Source organism: Engraulis encrasicolus, chromosome 15, assembly GCF_034702125.1.
Source record: "Engraulis encrasicolus isolate BLACKSEA-1 chromosome 15, IST_EnEncr_1.0, whole genome shotgun sequence".
In the NCBI taxonomy this organism is placed as follows: domain Eukaryota; kingdom Metazoa; phylum Chordata; class Actinopteri; order Clupeiformes; family Engraulidae; genus Engraulis; species Engraulis encrasicolus.
Window position 1 is genome coordinate 2,755,642 of NC_085871.1, and position 20,526 is coordinate 2,776,167.

General features: G+C 43.3%; 1 protein-coding gene across 1 annotated transcript in view; it reads left to right on the plus strand.

Annotated features, from left to right (window-relative positions):
- kiaa0930 overlaps positions 1 to 14,075 on the plus strand; it is an 81,185-nt gene extending 67,110 nt beyond the window's left edge. Inside the window, exons 3-10 of the mRNA XM_063216810.1 lie at positions 5,143 to 5,247; positions 5,522 to 5,599; positions 6,170 to 6,271; positions 6,833 to 6,973; positions 7,643 to 7,831; positions 8,361 to 8,517; positions 12,266 to 12,421; positions 13,071 to 14,075. Coding sequence (XP_063072880.1) covers positions 5,143 to 5,247; positions 5,522 to 5,599; positions 6,170 to 6,271; positions 6,833 to 6,973; positions 7,643 to 7,831; positions 8,361 to 8,517; positions 12,266 to 12,421; positions 13,071 to 13,111 — 969 coding nt within the window. The 3' untranslated portion in view covers positions 13,112 to 14,075. The remainder of the gene's footprint in view (positions 1 to 5,142; positions 5,248 to 5,521; positions 5,600 to 6,169; positions 6,272 to 6,832; positions 6,974 to 7,642; positions 7,832 to 8,360; positions 8,518 to 12,265; positions 12,422 to 13,070) is intronic.
- Positions 14,076 to 20,526: the final 6,451 nt, after the last annotated feature.

A 20,526-nucleotide genomic window follows, 5' to 3' on the forward strand; every position in this document is an offset into this window, starting at 1 on the left:
TAAGCAGATATTTGTCATGGACATGTAAACAGATTCAAGATTTTGCTTTGATTTATTTTCAGATTTTACTTTGACTTACTCCTGAAACCTATGTTGAGACAAAAGTGAACAATAACAACATTCTTATTGCTGATCTTAGATTAGAACGAGATTTCTCTTCCAGTCCTTAACAACTTGGTATTAACTTATGGATAATACTTTATGGATATATACTCAGTAGCCTATGTACGTAGCAACTAGAATAAATTGTGTTTCGTATCGTTTCAGTCAGCATATTTTTGGTTTATGTTATTGAATTTTTCAAATATTTATTTTGTTTTGCTACGCCTTTCCTGCCCATCTCCACTGTTGTGTTGCCCTGTTTACTGTATCAGTGATGAGGGTGATAAGAAGCAAGCGACTAACTGACTGAAGTGATTGACATGGTTGTGATTGGCGATAGCTATCTGCTGTTCTGCATGAAGAAAAGTAATGACGAGTGATGGGAGCAGAGATCTCAGATTTTCTGTCGTGTGTTTCTGTGTCTGTGTCCGTGTTGCTTGTGTTAGTCTGTGACTTGTGTGTGTGTGTGTGTGGGGGTGTGTGTCTGTGTGTGTTGTGTATTATACTGCATGCATTGTGTATTTGTGCGTGCGTGCGTGCGCGTGCCAGCATCTCTGCTGTAAATTCTTCAGTGAATTATTTACAAAGTTCGGACTTATTCAACATATTTTGTTCACGTTTTCTTTGTCCCAATGGGCTAGCAGCAGACCTTGATCAACCTTGATCGCTTGCTAACCGTGAAAGAAACAATGTGCAGCAATGATACACCTAAGGCTCGGGATATAGCTTGCTGCAATGTAAATTACGCGTGCAACTGTTTACGAACAAATGCACATACACATGCAAAACAGATATCAGGGTATTACGTACGATACTGAGAGTAGTGTAGGAGGCCGATAGCCAACGGCGTTCTCGTTTTTTTGCCACCATTGTTTGACTCTACCGCAAGGTCAATATGGAAGTTTGGAAGATTGCCCTTCTGTCAATATTGCACCGTTCGCAGGCATCTGCGTACCTTGTGTCTGATGGCCTGTCAGTGTCACGCACAAAATTGACAATGACATACACATGGCAACGCGTTTGTGCATGAAAAGTATCCAGCGGCAAATATGTCCTTGTCTCAATGCGTAGGCCTATGAACCTGTTAAGGATGAGATGTTTGTTTAGTTCTTCTGCAGCTTAGAGAAGACAGAGTTGTAATTAAGGTCATACACATAATATGAGTCACAATAAATAAGGGGACACTCAACTCAGCACAGAGCTGGTTACCAGTGCGTGCGTGTGTGTGTGTGTGCGTGTGTAGGTCAACAGCATTGATTTCCCTTAGTGTTCTTGGAACAAAGAGTGAATAAGACCGTGGTGATGTCATTCTGTTTATCGGCTTAAATTCATCACATGCTGACACAGTGCACGCACACACACACACACACACACACACACACACACACACACACACACACACACACACACACACACACACACACACACACATTCACACTCAACACACCCCTCCTGTCCTCTCCACATAGAGACACTTGTATTTTTCATCTCTCCCTCATTTTCAACATAAGCATTAGCATTTAAATAGGAAGGGAGCACACAGGCAAATGTATATACTGTTCTCTCTCTCTCTCTCTGTCTCTCTCTCTTTTTCTCTACATATCTACCATTCCTCTCCTCTTCACCCACTCCTTTTCACTTCTCTCTCATCTGAACTCATGGTGATGAACATGTGTGTTTACCCCTGTGTGTCTCATATTGACGCATGTGTGCACTATGCCCACAACAGGCCTAGCTTTATCCACAAATCACCCATAGACTTAAATAGTGCAGTGGGGTTAAATACACTTATAAAGTTAAATGCTGTTTCGATGTGTCACCGTTAAATAAAACCGTTGTTTTAAATATAATTTCACCGTCATGACCACCATAATATAATAATTTCATGTCCTACTGTTTCACTGTGTCTCTAAAAGTACTCTACTCAATGCATGTCCTACTTTGCGCAGTACCTCTATTCACATGACAAATTAACAACCTGATTTCCTTGAAATGATGTGGGGCTGGCTGCCCTGTTTTACAGGAAGTCGGGTGGCAGGCAGTGTAATCAGAGACACCATAGACGGGGGTGATTCGAAACACCAATCTCCCACCTTTCTGCCTTCTGAACTGCGCTGTCATTGATCCAATCATCTCGCAAGCAAATACTGCTCATGCACAGTTAATAATAATAATAATAATAATAATAATAATAATAATAATAATAATACATACATTTTCATGATACTCAAAGTCGCTTTACAAATGAGAAAAAAATTTAGACAACACAGACATACAGGGGGGAAACAACAGGACATTGTGAAACAACATGGTGTTTCGAATCACCCCCGTCTATGGTGTCTCTGATTACACTGCCTGCCACCCGACTTCCTGTAAAACAGGGCAGCCAGTCCCACATCATTTCAAGGAAATCAGGTTGTTAATTTTTTAATACACCTTTTTTGTAAAACTCACTTGTTTACCACCACACATGCTTGACACCATCTAAAGCAAATGTGTTTATCTTGGTCTCAAGAGAGATGAACAGACCAAGGATATGGATCACTGGAACCATGTCGTGTGATCTGAAGAGACCAAGATAAACAAATTTGCTTTAGATGGTGTCAAGCATGTGTGGTGGTAAACAAGTGAGTTTTACAAAAAAGGTGTATCCTCTCACTAGCCAAGCATGGTAGTGGGACTGACATGGTTTGGGGATGCATGATTGCTGTCAACATTGGCAATCTGAAATACACCTAAAAGAAACATGCATGTCAACATGCACTGTGACTACTGAAGCAGATCATGATATTCTCCATAGGATTGCATTCAAATCTCACACCAATCTATTTAAGCCCGATGCAGACTCAAAATTTAAAAGTTCAATGGAAAGAAAGGTTGAAACGCACACTGATGACCTCCCTTGTCATCCCTTTTCATTTTGTTTCATTTCGAGACGATTCGAGCCAACATAGCCCCTTCTCTACCGGATTTTAATCTGGGGTGTAGTCACTTTTGTGAGTACATGTTCAAACATTAATGGCTGTATTTTGTTTTTTTCTGAGTGAACAAGAAATTTAAGCGGTTAAATATGTTGTCAAAAGGTCACTAATCATTGGGTCAAAGTTACATTTCTGTAATGCTTTCCTATGAAAAGATATACTCAAAAATCTGCAAAACTGTGAGGGGTGTATTCACTTTCGTGATATACTGTAACTCCACATTGCTCCTGGTGGCAGGGTGGTTTGCTACAGTACGTGGCAGCCACTGCCACCGATGTGTGAATGTGAGGCATACAATGTAAAGCGCTTCCTTTGAGTGCTCAAAGGAGCGGAAAGACGCTATCTAAATGATGCAGTCCATTTACCATTTAAGGTGGCAGGTAGTGGAGTGTGCCACCACATAGGTGAGAGGTCAGCCAGCCGTGTTGACTACATAAGCGACTAAGCTCATCGACTGCCAGCCCTGTCTAAAGCAGAGAGCCCCATTCTGCCCCCAACGTTTTGTTTGTTTGTGTAGTTTTCTCAAAACCGAGACAAAATTTAATTCTTTGTCTGTGTTAGCATCTCACACCTGTTTAAACTAAGTTAATGTTTTTCAATGTGGGCTCTATAGCCGCCCAGGGTGCTTTGGGGAGCGTTAAGAACGATTCAGCTGAGAGGGGGGCAATGCTTAGTTGCCATTGGGGGGCATTAGTCTATTTTTTTAAACTAAGAGGGGCGTTGGCAGGCTTATGATGTGGTCAAGGGGAATTGACAGGCTGAAGATGAGATCCAGGGGGCCTTTATTCAAAAAAGGTTGAGAACCACATATTCTAAACGATTGCTCAAACTCTCTACGTTTCAGCAAAAAAAGTTTCCACAGTCTTCAGTATTAGCTGGCCTAGTTTACCCAATAGAGTGCTGAGGAAGGGAGTATGGCACAGTAGAGTTGCATGCAGAGGTCAAAGGTCAACCAACCATGTTGACGTGTGTGTGTGTGTGTGTGCGCGTGTGCGCGTGTGCGCGTGTGCGCGTGTGCGCGTGTGCGCGTGTGTGTGTGTGTGTGTGTGTGTGTGTGTGTGTGTGTGTGTGTGTGTGTGTGTGTGTGTGTGTGTGTGTGTGTGTGCACTTAAGCAACTTAAGCAGGAATTTCCCAAATAAAAGCACTGCTAGCTATTTTCTCTCTTTCTCTCTCTCTCTCTCTCTTTTGTTGTGTCAGCAAGATGTGTGTGTGTGTGTGTGTGTGTGTGTGTGTGTGTGTGTGTGTGTGTGTGTGTGTGTGTGTGTGTGTGTGTGTGTGTGTGTGTGTGTGTGTGTGTGTGTGTGTGTGTGTGTGTGTGACCACTACATCCACCTACAGTAGTGCGTTTGTGTCTGTGGGTTAGGGTTATGCATGTGTGTTCTCGGACTGTCTATTTTTACGCAAGACACATTTTTGCCCGAGACGCATTCAGTTAGGCAGCTGAGAGCCTGGCTGCTGGGCGACCTACTTCGACTGAAGTGTTGCAAGTACACGGAAAGCCAGGGCCGAGCTGGAAGTGCTTTGTTGGCCCGAGGTCGACAGAATAGAATATTCATGTGCACGATCTGATCTCCAAGCACAATTGGATTTAGGCTAATACTACAAGGGATACAGATGCAGACACAGACAGACACACACACACACACACACACACACACACACACACACACACACACACACACACACACACACACACACACACACACACACACACACACACACACACACACACACACTGACTGTCACTATAGCAACCACTCTGCTTCTTGGAGTCGTGCATATTTAGCACAAACATGCATACACACACACACACACACACACACACACATTCAGATATCTCGGTTACATCGTACTTCATAATGTATTTGTTTGTTTACTTATTTGTTTGTGTGTTTCATTATGTGCAATATACAGTTCACTACACTTTCCTGAAGAAATAGCACAACGTTAGAGATCACATTCAGGGGGCATTAAAACAGATTTGTTAATCTCTCTCTCTCTCTCTCTCTCTCTCTCTCTCTCTCTCTCTCTCTCTCTCTCTCTCTCTCTCATATTCAGGTGGAGGTGGAGGTGTACAGGAGGGACTCTAAGAAGCTTCCAGGGCTGGGTGACCCCGACATCGACTGGGAGGAGAGCGTCTACCTCAACCTCATCCTGCAGAAGGTAAACTGATTGTTTATCATTGTTGTTCTTGTTGTTCTTGTCAATAGCAATAATAATAATAATAATAATAATAATAATAATAATAATAATAATAACTACTGTATAATTGCAATAGTAGTGTAATATTGCAATATAGTAGGAATAATAATTAGCCTTGCAAGCTTATCCAGACTAAATGTGAAAACATGAAAATGTTTGGGAGATGTTGTAGGGCAAATATTGTTGAACTGGTGGTGAAGTCCAATGAATGAGTTTTCAAATCTCTCTGTCACAGCTGGACTATGTGGTCACCTGTGCGGTGTGCACCCGTTCCGAAGCAGGAGACATTCACATCCACAAGAAGAAATCCCAGGTAACACGGAAGCGTGTGTGTGTGTGTGTGTACACGTGTGTGCGTGTGTGCGTGAGTGCATGTACGTGTGTACGCGTGTGTGTGTGTACGCGTGTGTGTGTGTGTACGTGTACGTGTACGTGTACGTGTGTGTACGTGTACGTGTACCTGTGTGTGTGTACGTGTGTGTGTACGTGTCTGTCTGTCTGTCTGTCTGTCTGTCTGTCTGTCTGTCTGTCTGTCTGTCTGTGTTTGGCCTGCTTGTTAAAACGTGACAGAGCAGCTCAGGAGAAGCTTATCTGTCTACTTCAATCTTTCTTTCTCTGTTTTCCTCTCCCTATGTCTGATCATTTTTTATTCTCCCTTCTCTCTCTCTTTCTTTCTTGCTTTTTTTCTTTCTTTCTTTCTTTCTTTCTTTCTTTCTTTCTTTCTTTCTCTTGTCTCTGTTTATCTCTCTGTATTTTGCGTTCCCTTTCTCCGTGTCTCTCCCTCCCACCCCCTCTCTCGCTGTCTCTCACGCTGTCTCTCTCGCTGTCTCTCTCGCTGTATCTCTGTATCTCTCTCTCTCTCTCTCTCTCTCTCTCTCTGCAGCAAGTCTTCGCCTCCCCCAGTAAGAACCCGATGGACAGTAAAGGGGAGGAGTCTAAGATGAGCTACCCAAACATCTTCTTCATGATCGACAACTTTGAAGAGGTAATGCCATCCTTGCTCCTAGACACGCACATTCCATACTCACACGCACATTCACACACATCCACAGACATGCACACATGTGCACATAGACACACGCACGCACACACACACACACACACACACACACACACACACACACACACACACACACACACACACACACACACACACACACACACACACACACACACACACACACACACACCTGCTTGCCAGACTATCCATCTGCTGAGGTAGTTCCGAGCTCCATAGTCATGGGATGGGCTGATGATTGAGTCTAGAGTGGCCGGCACTGTAATGAATCCTGACCTCATTGTGTGTGTGTGTGTGTGTGTGTGTGTGTGTGTGTGTGTGTGTGTGTGTGTGTGTGTGTGTGTGTGTGTGTGTGTGTGTGTGTGTGTCTGTGTGTCTGTGGGTCTGTGTGTGTCTGTCTGTCTGTCTGTCTGTGTGTGTCTGTGTGAGAAATGTGTTTGAATGTGTGTGGGTGTGTGCGTGTGTGTCTATTTTCCTCCATCTGTGCGTGTGTGTACGTCTGTCCGTGCGCGTGTATGTCTCTTGTAGGTGTTCAGTGACATGACGGTGGGGGAGGGGGAGATGGTGTGCGTGGAGCTGGTGGCCAGCGACAAGAGCAACACCTTCCAGGGAGTCATCTTCCAGGGGTCCATACGCTACGAAGCACTCAGGAAGGTCTACGACAACCGGGTAGGGGTGTATGTGTGCGTGTGTGTGTGCGTGCGTGGGTGGTTGTGTGGTTGTGTGTGTGTGTGTGTGTGTAGTGTGGGTGGGTGTGTGTGTGTGTGTGTGTGTGTCTGTGTGTGTGTGTGTCTGTGTGTGTGTGTGTGTGTGTGTGTGCGCGTGGGTGGGTGTGTGTGCGCGTGGGTGTGTGTGTGCGTGGGTGTGTGTGTGTGTACGCGTGGGTGTATGTGTGTGTACGCGTGGGTGGTTGTGGGTGGGTGTGGGTGGGTGTTTGTCTGTGTGGGTTGATGTGTGTGTACGCGTGGGTGGTTGTGTGTGTGTGTGTGTGTGTGTGTGGTTGTGTGTGTGTGGTTGTGTGTGTGTGTGTGTGTGTGTGTGTGTGTGTGTGTGTGTGTGTGTGTGTGTGTGTGTGTGTGGGGCAAGATGGCCACACACAGCATGGCCACGGTGGAGCATGTCAGGGTTACCTGCACGCAGCCATGAACATCCAGCCGCCACACCTGTTGTAACTGCCTGTGTTAATGTAGGGAAAAGGACTAACTTTGATATGACTGGCCTCAGGCTACTACTTATAACACTGTGTGTGTGTGTGTGTGTGTGTGTGTGTGTGTGTGTGTGTGTGTGTGTGTGTGTGTGTGTGTGTGTGTGTGTGTGTGTGTGTGTGTGTGTGTGTAGGTGAGCGTGGCGGCCAAGATGGCGCAGCGCATGTCCTTTGGCTTCTACAAGTACAACAACATGGAGTTTGTGCGCATGAAGGGGCCGCAGGGCAAAGGTCACGCTGAGATGGCCGTCAGCCGCGTGCCCACCGGGGACACCTCACCATGCAACACAGAGGAGGACCAGGACTCACCCATGCACGAGAGGGTTAGTAGGAGACACACACACACACACACACACACACACACACACACGCACACACGCACACACACACGCACACACAGGCATACATCCTCGGGCATACTGTACGTTTTGACACCTATCCATGTTGTTTGAACAAAAGCTAATAACCTGACTTTCAATTAATCAATTGACTTCGGAAGTCACTCATATGAAAGCTAAAACCATCCCAAATGAAGTATTGTGTACAAAAATAAAGTTGTTGCACTGAAGAAAGATTTATGATTTAATGAACATGGCAAGGGCAGATTTTGGCAAGACAAGTTTTGTCCGCTACAGAAAATCTTCAGCCGGAGTGTAAGCAGTTTTCACGGTAACTGGGCTGGCCCTCCTTCTTCTCCCTGTCAACACGCGCACACACACACACACACACACACACACACACACACACACACACACACACACACACACACACACACACACACACACACACACACACACACACACACACACACACACACACACACACACTTACTCCGTTGTATTGTCATTTCAGATGACGTCGTTCAGCACCCCCCCCACCCCCGAGCGTAACCGGCCCTCGTTTTTCTCGCCGTCTCTGCGCCGCAAGCTGCCGCGCACACTGGCCGAGATGAAGAAGTCGCACTCGGCCAACGACAGCGAAGAGTTCTTCAGGGAGGAGGACGATGCAGGTGAGACACACACTCTAGACAAGTTACTGCACGGGCCTACCAGGACCAGGCCCAGGGGCCCAAGAGACAAAAGAGGCCCTGAAGCCACAAGCCTCCACACTACTAAAAACCCACTTCATTTTTGGTCTTTATCTGCTTTCTCATATTGTGTTGAAACTTGAAATTACACATTTTCTCACGGCGGAAACCCCCAAACCCCCAACAACGAAGATAACATTTTCACTTCACCCCAAATCTTTTGGAACCTTGCGATTCCATGCATGGGGGGGGGGGTTTCTTCTTGTCTGGCCCAGGGGCCCATGCAGTCATCCATCCCTGTCTGGCATACTCGATACACGTACACACACACACACACACACACACACACACACACACACACACACACACACTGCTCTCTCTCTCTCTCTTTTTGTCTCTCTCTCTTTTTGTCTCTCTCTCTTTCTTTATCTCTCTCTCTCACAGGGCGGACACAAACTTGCAAGGGGGCAGTCTAGCCTGGCGCCCTAAGGGAGCAGTGCGGGTGAACAGTTGTACCACTCTTTGGGTACCTCAGTCATTGGGGGGGGGTGCGCACTGGTTAATCACTCCCCCTGAACTGAACAGGCAACCCTGGGGTTAAAAGACTGAAGCCCTAACCGCTTACCCATGGCTGCCCTATGGTTGCAGTCCCTTCCTCCTTGTGCCTCAGCTTTACAGAAACTAGATTCAGGTTTAGGACATCATTTCAGATGTTGTATATAGTCATAATTATCTGAGAATGAATGATGAAGAAGGCTGAAAAGCACTGAAGGGGCTCGCCTCCAGTTAAAAGTAAATATTGTATGTACTTCATAGCTATAAATGTATTATTAATGCTTATATAATTTATTTAATAGTTATAAATCGTGCAGGTCTGCGCATGCATGACTCACATCTGGACTAGACTCGCAGGTAGTGACACACATACTCTCTTTTTCACTTTCAGAAACTGTCTCGTGCACTCATTCACACACACAAATCACTCTCTTCTCCCACTCCCACTGCCTGCACGCACGCACGCACAAACTCTTTCTATACACACACACACACTGTTTCTGTCACTCAGAAACACACTGCCCCACCCAGTACACACACACACACACTTGCATGCGCATACACATACACACACACACACACACACACACACACACACACACACACACACACACACACACACACACACACACACACACACACACACACACACACACACACACACACAGGCATACACACGCGCACAAACACGCACACACGAACACGAACACACGCACACACACACACACTCACTCGCACATATACATGCACACACACACATACAGGTGTAACTCATTCTTGCACTCTCCTAATCTGCGAACTCAGCACTTCTCGAAGCATAAATTGTATCTCATCTCATCTCATCTCATCTCCAAGAGCAACAGTCCTGAGGCTGGCAGGCTGGGACTGGGTCAACCGCCGTCACAGGCAGTTGAGCAGAGCAGAGCTCCCCCCATCATGACTCTCTTACTTTCATTAACGGGGAGTTCACACGGGGTCATTCAGCACACGTGTCCCTCAAATGACTAGTGATTAGCATCGTGGCCATTTGGATAATTACCCATCTGTTACTTTGAACACTGTGTGTGTAGTATAGTATAGTCAGTATAGTATAGTAGTATAGTATTATTATTTACTTTACTTTACTTTACTTTACTTTATTTCTTCAGGACATTGCACATTAATGAACATATACATACATGTACATATATGTAAATATGCCAGATTGTAGCCCAAGGGCTAATTTCCATCTGGTGTCCAAAATAGGCAGGCTAGATGTTTACAAGCAATAGAATTTAAAATAAAACAGACTGTTAGTAACAAAAGAAATAAAACCCACTACAGAAGCAAAAGGCATGCATGTAAATAAAAGGAAAAGAGAAAAGAAAAAGGTCCCAAAATAGGGCCATGTGTTATGTGAGTGTGTGTGTGCGTGTGTGCGTGTACACTGTGTAGAGGCTCAGACCATCAGTGTGAACATGTTTGTTGGGCTCGAAGCCACTTTTTATACTCCATCTTAAAGGTGGCTAAAGAGGGACATTCCCTTATATGCAGTGGAATAGAGTTCCATAATAGTATAGTATAGTATAGTATAGTATAGTATAGTATAGTATAGTATAGTATAGTTTTGTGTAGTATACGTACTGTTGTATACTATTGTATGGTATAGTATTGTATTGTATTGTATAGTACAGTACAGTACAGTGTGTGTGAGAACACTGTATGGTATAGCATCGTTAGTGTAGTTACGGTACATAATATTACATTACACTTAGCTGAAGCGTTTACTGAAACTTACTTACAGTTATTTACAGGGTATTGGTTACATTCCCTAGTAGTGCAATGGGAGATACGGTGCCTTGCTCAAGGGCACTTCAGCCATAGATGGAGGTGTAGGGAGACGTAAGTGTGGAGATTGAACCTGCAACCCTCTGATCTTACGACCACCTCCTAGCCGTTAGTCCATGGCCATGACTATAGTATATTAAAGTATAGTGCAGTGCAGTGCAGTGCCGTGTAGTGTCTCTTTTTTTGTGACCGTCCCTCAGTGCGTGTGTGTGTGTGCGTGTGTGTGTATTTGGGTACTCTTCTGTTTCTATCTGTGTGCTGCTTATCAATGTGATGGCATGGGTGTGCTGGGCTATTACGTGCAGTTCAACAGTTTGAACCAGTTTGAAGGCCAACCATTGGCTCAATTTTCTGGAGATTTTCATGAAATTAGCTTTACAGCCCAAGTGGCCCATTTTTGGTGATATTCAACTTTTAATACTTCATAATTCGCACAGTGTTGACGGTAGTAGCCTATATTCCATGCAGGATGTGTAATTATTTGTAATTTGTCATTTTAGACAGAAAAGAGCTGTCAGTGTGCGGGTGTTTGTAAGCACTGCCCCCATGTGGTGACAGATGGGAATTGCATCATGTTGTCAAATAAATTCTCCCTACAGGAGAAGGCAGATAAGTTGGGAATATTTTATGATTTACTCCCCATTTGGGAACATTTTTACATGTCATAGTTGATGCTTGAATGTCATGCTCTGATCATAATTCAACTCATTTTAGGTGTTTTTCTTAGGCCATGTTTGTGTTTGTCATCTGATGTTGTTAAATGTTTGTATTATATTGTCATGTTACTGATGCAGAGGAAAAGGTTAGCTTTTGGTAATTCTTTTTGGGATAAATAGAATGTATTTATCTCCTTTTCCTCTCCTCTGCTCTCCTCTCCTCCTCTACACTGCTCTGCTCCCTTCCTCTCCTTACCTTAGATTGCAGCAAGCCCGCCAACCTTCATGTACCAGGTTACCTGTTAGGTGTTTTTGTCCTTAATTGAGCTCCCTGTGTAATACATAATGTGTCCCTTCTCCACCCCCCTTAGACTACCGCAACCCCCAAAATAAGGTCCTGTTGGCTGTTTTTCTCCTACATTTCCTTTGTGATGAATTTAGTATCTCCCCTCACCTCTGCTCTCCTCTCCTCCCTTCCCTTCCTCTCCTCCCCGCCTCTCCTCTCCTCTGCTCCCATCTCCCCTCCTCTCATCTCGTCTCTACTCTCCCCCTCTCGCTCTCCTCGCCTCCTTTACTCTTCTCCACCTCTCCTCTCCTCTCCTTTTACTCTTCTCCACCTCTCCTCTCCTCTCCTTTCCTCTCCCCTCTCTCTCTCTCTCTCCCCTCTCTCTCTCTCCTCTCTCTCTCTCCAGACTATGGGGTTCCCACTAATCTGCGTTCGCGTTCGCTCTCCGGCACGAGCCGCTCCCTGGTGGGCTCCTGGCTCAAGCTGAACCGCACTGAGGAGTACTTCCTGCTCTACTCCCACCTCACTTACGTTACACTCCCACTACACCGCATCACCACAGGTGAGCACGCACGCATGCACGCACGCACGCACGCACGCACGCACGCACGCACGCACGCACACACACGGTTGTCGTAAACCTTCCTGAGTGCAGAGTTAGTACACACACACACACACACACACACACACACACACGGTTGTCGTAGACCTTCCTGAGTGTGGAACTAGTACACACACACACACACACACACACACACACACACACACACACACACACACACACACACACACACACACACACACACACACACACACACACACACAAACATGCAGTACTATGGTTGTAAAAAATAAATAAATCAGTGACTACTACAACGTTCCAGTGTTGGTATGATGTGTGTTAAGTGGCTACAGTAGGTCTCACATTCTATCCTTCATCAACTTTTATCATCTAATAGTGTCCATTTTCTTGAAGTAGTTAGACCTGGAATTCTGTTTACGCAATGACTTAATTACCATTAACATTGTGAAGAAATAAGACATTTTGGACTTTGATAGCTACCAGTTCTTTTCAGATGTCTTTTCAGATCCCCATTAGGACAACGGATAGCACCTCTGATAACTCTGGCATATTTACTTTGATGTTCATTTATTTACTGATATATTTACTGATGTATTAGTTGATGTCCATGTCTTTATTCCTGTTGCAGATATCCTGGAGGTGAGACAAAGACCCATCCTGATGACCTAGCCAAACGCCTGACTGTCCAAGACACTCACTACCAAGTGCCTAGCTGCATCAGGCCACTGTCTCAACACTACCACCTAGTGTCCGGACACTATAACACCAAAACCCAAACAGGAGAGAGGCGAGAGAAAGAGAGATAGAGAAATGAAAAGAGAGAGAGAGAGAGAGAGAGAGAGAATGTGTACTGTGAGTGAATCGAACAAGTGGACAAACAGGAGAACTACACAGAACAAACAATAACGAAAAGAAAAAAAACACAATTGTAAGAAAATAAAAGAAAAAAAGGAGGAAAAAAACAGAAACAACTCAAAACCAGCCAGCCAATCAAAAAGTGCCTCTTCCAATGGTTCTATCACCACGGCCCTGCCCCTCCCCTCTGTGTGTAGGGGATGGAGGGAGTGAAGGAGGAAGGAGGGTGCGAGTGAGCTAGTCTAGTCTCCATGGTAACACCAAACATCTTCTAGTAGAGTAAGATAAATCACACGACGCCTACCCAATTCAAAGGAGTGTGCTGAAGTCTGGTCTCCTAATATAAGGGGAGCGTCGTCCCCTCCTTATTCTTCTCCTTCTGTGGCGTTTGGTGGTGGCTTGCATAAGATGTGCACTACCGCCATCTACAGCGCTAAGAGAACTCCATTTATTCTCAACCGTAAGTCTCCTAAAAGTCTCCTAACCTAAGGTCTCCAAAAGGGGTGTTCACCTAACGTCACATGGATCATGGGAAAGTACAGGCTTGATTTATCTTACTCTACTAGAAGATGTTTGGAAACACCACTATGGACATCAGGCACAGGAGCATCCTGGGTAAAAAAAAATATATATATAGCATTTATAAAAATGTTAAAAAGCCCATCAGACATTTCAGGCAAGTCACCTGCTTCAAGGTCTGTTGGAGAAGCCAAAAGAAACAAGGCTTTTCTTATTTATGTCTTTTTTTTTTTCTTTCTTTCTTTTTTTTTTTTTTTTTAAAAAAAGGGTTTTTCAGGGTATGTGATGAGGATTTGGTTAGGTTGGAGTGGGCTTGGGAGGGAGGTGTTGGGTTGGGTTGGGTTTGGGGGGGTTTACGAAAAAAGAAAACAAAAAAACAAGCAAACAAGCAAACAAACATAAAGAATGTCTTTCCGTGTTCCTGTAAATAGACTTTTTTGCTGCTTTAGCTACTCAGTGAAACACAGCCTGCTTTTCCACTCCTCAGAGCCTTGTCTCACGTCAAATACACGTGTGCGTTAGGCCAGAGACCACCGTGTGTGTGTGTGTGTGTGTGTGTGTGTGTGTGTGTGTGTGTGTGTGTGTGTGTGTGTGTGTGTGTGTGTGTGTGTGTGTGTGTGTGTGTGTGTGTGTGTGTGTGTGTGTGTGTGTGTGTGTGTGTGTGTGTGTGTGTGTGTGTGTGTGTGTGTGGGCCAAACCTACGCCACGCCGTGCTTCACTAAAAACAAGCATCCAAAGGCTAGTTTGTTTGTCCGCCCCCCCTCGTTATGTCTAATTCCTGAGCCTTAACACTCGTTACCAGCTGACCTGTACCAGGGGAATTAGAAGACACTCTTAAATCACTCTCGAGTCACTGTCACCACTTAGCACTCACAAACGCACACGCACACACACAGCCACGCCCACGCCCACGCCACACATATTAAGCCCGGTTCATACCCTGTACGTGTTGAGAGGGTTATGGATACATGTACAAACCCCAACTCCGGTGAAGTTGGGACGTTTCGTAAACAGTGAATAAAATCAAAATGCTATCATTTTCAAAACATTCAATCTATTCATTAGATGGAGAATAGTTATAAGACAACATATTAAGTGTTAAAACCGAGAAAAAATATTGCTTTGGGGGACATATGTACTCATTTCTAATTTGATAAATGCAACACGTCTCAAATAAGTTGGGACGGGCATCAGTGAAATTTAGTAACCATCCAAATAAGATAAAACAACAAAGAAGAACATTTCAAAATGAATTGTACTGACGGACAATATAGGTGTCCAGGTATGAGATCATCACAGAGAGGCTGAGTCACTCAGAATTAAAGATGCAAAGGGAATAATTACCATAGTTATTACATACATTTTTGAATTCCCTTTGATTTACCACGATTGAGTGTATATAAGACATATTTTTGTTATTAAAATCATTGTATAGGTTCATGACATCATGAAATATATATTGGCTGTAGTCTCACTCTAGCACTCCAGGAATTAGAGCTATTGAAAATTTACCATATTAAGAATGCTTAATGCGTGCAAATGATACAGGGGTGTAGCATTCTCCTAAGCACCTGAGCTCACTTGAAATAGACCCAGAAGACCTGGGAAACTGTCCTTTACTTACAGAAGTCAGCAGAAGTTGTAGAAGTCCATTCTTTTTGACAATAATAGAGCATTGCACATCCTGTGCTACAGTGAAAATGGACCATCCAACTTGTGTTAGTGATAACTTCAAAAGTCAGCCTCCATGATGGCATGCGGGTGCAGTAGTGCATTGGTTAAGATGTTCTCACTCATCTGTAGAGTTAAATACAGTGCTGAATGGTATACATGGGTTTTAAACAGCATGAAAAGCCACTCATGCATTATATTTTGAAGGGAGATCTTCGATTACTGCCACATAGTAAGGTCAAATTGCATTCTCTACTATGTTTTAACAGTTTGGCTCCATCATAAGGACCAGCAGGTGATAAAATGGTGGGCTTTTGGTCAAGACCTGTCACACTGTAAGCACTACAGAAAGGAAAACATTGCAAAACATGACAAGGAATACACCCACCATTTAAGCTGGTGAAATCATATCCAAGATAGGAATTAACACTGTTTTTCATATAAAATCATCTCATCGTTTAATGTATTTAACTGTTAAGTGTTGTCTCTTTTTTTTTGTTTTCAGTCTTCCTCGACATTTGCTGCCTTTTATTGTCCCCGTCCCAACTCTTGAGACGTGTTGCATTTATCAAATTAGAAATGAGTACATATGTCCCCGAAAACAATACTTTTTCTCGGTTTTAACACTTAATATGTTGTCTTTTCACTATTCTCCATCTAATGAATAGATTGAATGTTTTGAAAATGATAGCATTTTGATTTTATTCACTGTTTACCAAACGTCCCAACTTCAACGGAGTTGGGTTTGTAGAATGTTTCACGTGTTAACCAATGACAAAATACATGTTGAGGGGTTAGCATGTGCGCACTAACAGAATTACGTACATTGTTTATCAAACATGGGGTAAGAATGGGCCTATAGGCAGACACATGCGACACCACAAAGGTCAGCGAGAACTGGGACGCCCACCGTCATCTTTTTGATCTTATTCCTGCCTGTGGGGAGCACAATTCATTCTAGTGAGAGTTTAATACACTTTCACTTTGCATGGCTAAGTTTTGTCAGGAGATACTGTATCCTGTGAGGAGAGGGGATTGGATGGAACATAGCTAATTAACACTTTGTTGGTACTAAACACCCAAATGAAGAGGGTTCACGTTCCTTTTTTGTACTGCATTGCAGGCAAGCCACAGTGTTTCTATTTTAATGTCAGGACGGCTGACTGCTTTGGCCGGGCCCGGGACACAAGCATCTGAAAGACCCTTTTCTTAATGCATACCATGCAATGGGGACCCAATTCTTGGCCCCTTCTCTCGCTGGGCCCAGGGCAACATACCTATTTGTCCCCTCCTGTCGCCGGGCCTGTCTGCAGTGGCAAATGAGAAACGTGGTGAATGACTTACACGTAACACTTCAGTAGATGCATTTGAGGGCGGAAAGCGGTGGAACTTAGAACACTTGTTGCCAGACTCTTGATCTGAAGGTGTAGCCTCTTACTATTCACTACTATTCACTCTTTGCCGAAAACATTCAACTACATCATAACATTGCTATGACAATGCAGAGTCTTAAGTAACCGATTAAGACTTGATTATTGCCATTTAGGTTGTAACAGAGGCTCTGCGCTAAGGGGTTAATCTATCAAGAAAAGAAGTTTGCTTTGATAGTAGATGATGAGATTGCCAAGCTAGTGCCAAGCTCGCTAGTGAAACTGACGCATCTTTCTGAGGTTCAGTTGTTTTTTCCTGCGATGTACAGTAGATCTGCTGTGTAAGTTCTATTTCTTCCTCCCTTGGTCTTTGGTCTACTGATTCTGTGTGAGTTGTAAAAAAAATAAAAGGGGTTAACACTTAATGTCTGACGACACACTTTAAATGTTTCTCTGACAGACTAGATCTGAGACATCGCATAGCCTAAACTATACGGCTTTTATAATGCTCAAGCTTAAGAAGTTCATGTACAAGGCGTGAGTCGAGGGGGAGAGGGTTCTTTCTCCTCCAGTGTTGTTAACTCTGAGAGAACTGAATGTATTCAGTGTTATTAAAGAAAAAAAATGAAGACTGCTTTCGTAAAACATTTGATATTCAACTGAAGGGTTTAGAAAAGCAGAAACATACACTTCAGCGCCATTTTGAATACTTTTTAAGTATTTTGACACTGTATTTATTTGTATTTATTTCCTGTAGGATTCTGAAATGTCCTTGTCCCACCTTGTTGTGAGGTGTACACACACACAATTTCTTTGTGCTTTAAAAAATGCGCTTTTGTATCCATTAAAAACAAAAATGATTTAGGTGAGTCAGTGTGCATGTTAGGCCTATACTTCTTCTGTTGTATCATTTCCCAAGTGTCTGTTTTCCCTCTCTGTACGTTATGAAAATACAGTTACCATAAAAAAGAAAAAAATGTCTCTTTTTTCCAACTTATGCTCACTTTCCAGTATCCACTCCTGATTCATCACTTGTATTTTAGGTTGTTTTTTTCCAATTGCTTACACACATTTTTCTGTTTTTTTTTTTTTTTTTTCAAACCTGTTCACACCTACAGCTCCAGGCCACTTTATTAGAATAGCATGAAAAAGTTGATTTATTTCCATAATTCCATCAATAATGTTAAACTGTCATGGATTATAGATTCATGGCCCAGTTTTTTAACTATTCCAATCATTAAATTGTTTATTTTTACATACAGTGCCCTCCATAATTATTGGCACCCCTGGTTGAGATGTGTTAAAAGCCTTATAATAAATTCAGTGTTTATTGCAGAAGAATACTGTCACACTGAAAATTGTAGGAAAATGTAGCCTTCAACTCAAATGAATTGTAAGAAAATAAAAAAATCCCTGACTAAATAATTATTTTTCATTAAATCACCTGTTCCACAATTATTGGCACCCTTAACAATTCCCAGGAAATAAATATAATTGAAGCATTTCTGTCATTTCTACAGTAGTTTACAAAGTTTACCAGAGTATGTAGGAACATTTAATTAGTAATTCATCACTTCCTGTTTCCCTGGGGTATAAATATGACGTGACACCGAGGCCATTTCTCTTATCCACTCTTAAACATGGGAAAGACAAAGGAACACAGCATACAAGTGAGGCAGATGTGCGTCGACCGTCACAGGTCAGGCAGAGGCTACAAGAAGATTGCCACTCAACTGCAGCTGCCCATATCCACTGTGAGAGGAATAATTAAGAAGTTCAAAACAACTGGAACAGTGGTAAACAAGCCTGGATGAGGACCCAAGTTTATTTTGTCACCACGCACAGTGAGGAGGATGGTAAGAGAAATCAAAAGATCTCCAAAGCTCACTGTTACAGAATTACAACAAATGGTAGCATCCTGGGGTCACAAAGTCTCCAAATCAACCATCAGGCGCTGTCTACACGCCAACAAGCTGTTTGGGAGGCATGCACGGAGAAAACCTTTCCTCACTCACAATCATAAACGCAAGCGTCTGGAGTTCGCCAAGCGGTATTGGGGCTTCAACTGGGACCGTGTGCTTTGGTCAGATGAGACCAAGATTGAGCTTTTTGGCAACAAACACTCTAAGTGGGTCTGGCGTACCACGAAAGATGTGCATGCTGAAAAGCACCTCATACCCACTGTGAAGTATGGGGGTGGGTCAGTGATGCTGTGGGGCTGTTTCGCTTCCAAAGGCCCTGGGAACCTTGTTAGGGTGCATGGCATCATGAATGCTTTGAAATACCAGGACATTTTAAATCAAAATCTGTTGCCCTCTGCCCGAAAGCTGAAGCTGGGTCGTCACTGGGTTTTTCAGCAAGACAATGACCCTAAACATATGGCCAAATCTACACAGAAATGGTTCACCAGACACAAAATCAAGCTCGTCCCATGGCCATCTCAGTCCCCTGACCTCAACCCCATTGAGAACCTGTGGGGTGAGCTGAAGAGGAGAGTACAGAGGAGAGGACCCAGGTCTCTGGATGATTTAGAGAGATTCTGCAAAGAGGAATGGCTGAAGATCCCTCTTTCTGTCTTTTCCCATCTTGTGAAACATTATAGGAGAAGATTAGGTGCTGTTTTGTTGGCAAAAGGGGGTTGTACAAAATATTAACACCAGGGGTGCTAATAATTGTGACACACATTATTTGATGTCAAATAATTATTTCTTTATGTGGGATTTTTTCCCCACTGAATAAATGCACTTGTATTGAAGGTTGGATTTTTCTCTTTTTTTTCCATTAAGGTCCCATATTATTTAGAAAAAAAATAAAATAATTGGAAGCTAAAAAACACATCTCAACCAGGGGTGCCAATAATTATGGAGGGCACTGTATGTTGGTCTTCCAGCTCCAAAAACCCATGAATTGGAGAATTCGCATTATTAGAATATTGTAATAAAATCACAATTTTCTTCATCAAAATTCATTTCACATCAGTGCACATCAAATCAGTTGAAATTTGGTACTTTCTACATAACATGCAATGTTCAATACTTGGTTAGGACTCTCTCTGTCTTAATAACGGCCATGATGCGTTTAACATTGAAGTCAATGGCAGAAACAGTGCATGGGAGTAATGGAAGCCCAGATATCCTTGATGCTTTGCCGTCAGCTGTTCTTGTTTGTTGACCTGGTGTCCCACACTTCACTCTTCAATATACCCGTAGATATCCATGCTACGTTTTGGTGTTAACTCACCAGTTTAATTCTAACTCACCGGAAATAAAACCCCATTCATTTTCAATGGGGTTTCATTTCTGGTGATTTAGAATTAAACTGGTGAGTTAGCGCCAAAACGTGGAATGGAAATCTACAGGGTATAGTGAAGAGTGAAGTGTGGGACACCAGGTCAACAAACAAGAACAGCTGACGGCAAAGCATCAAGGATATCTGGGCTTCCATAACTCCCATGCACTGTTTCTGCCATTGACTTCAATGTTAAACGCATCATGGCCGTTATTAAGACAGAGAGAGTCCTAACCAAGTATTGAACATTGCATGTTGTGTAGGAAGTACCAAATTTCAACTGATTTGATGTGCACTGATGTGAAATGAATTTTGATGAAGAAAATTGTGATTTTATTACAATATTCTAATAATGCAAATTCCCCAATTCATGGGTTTTTG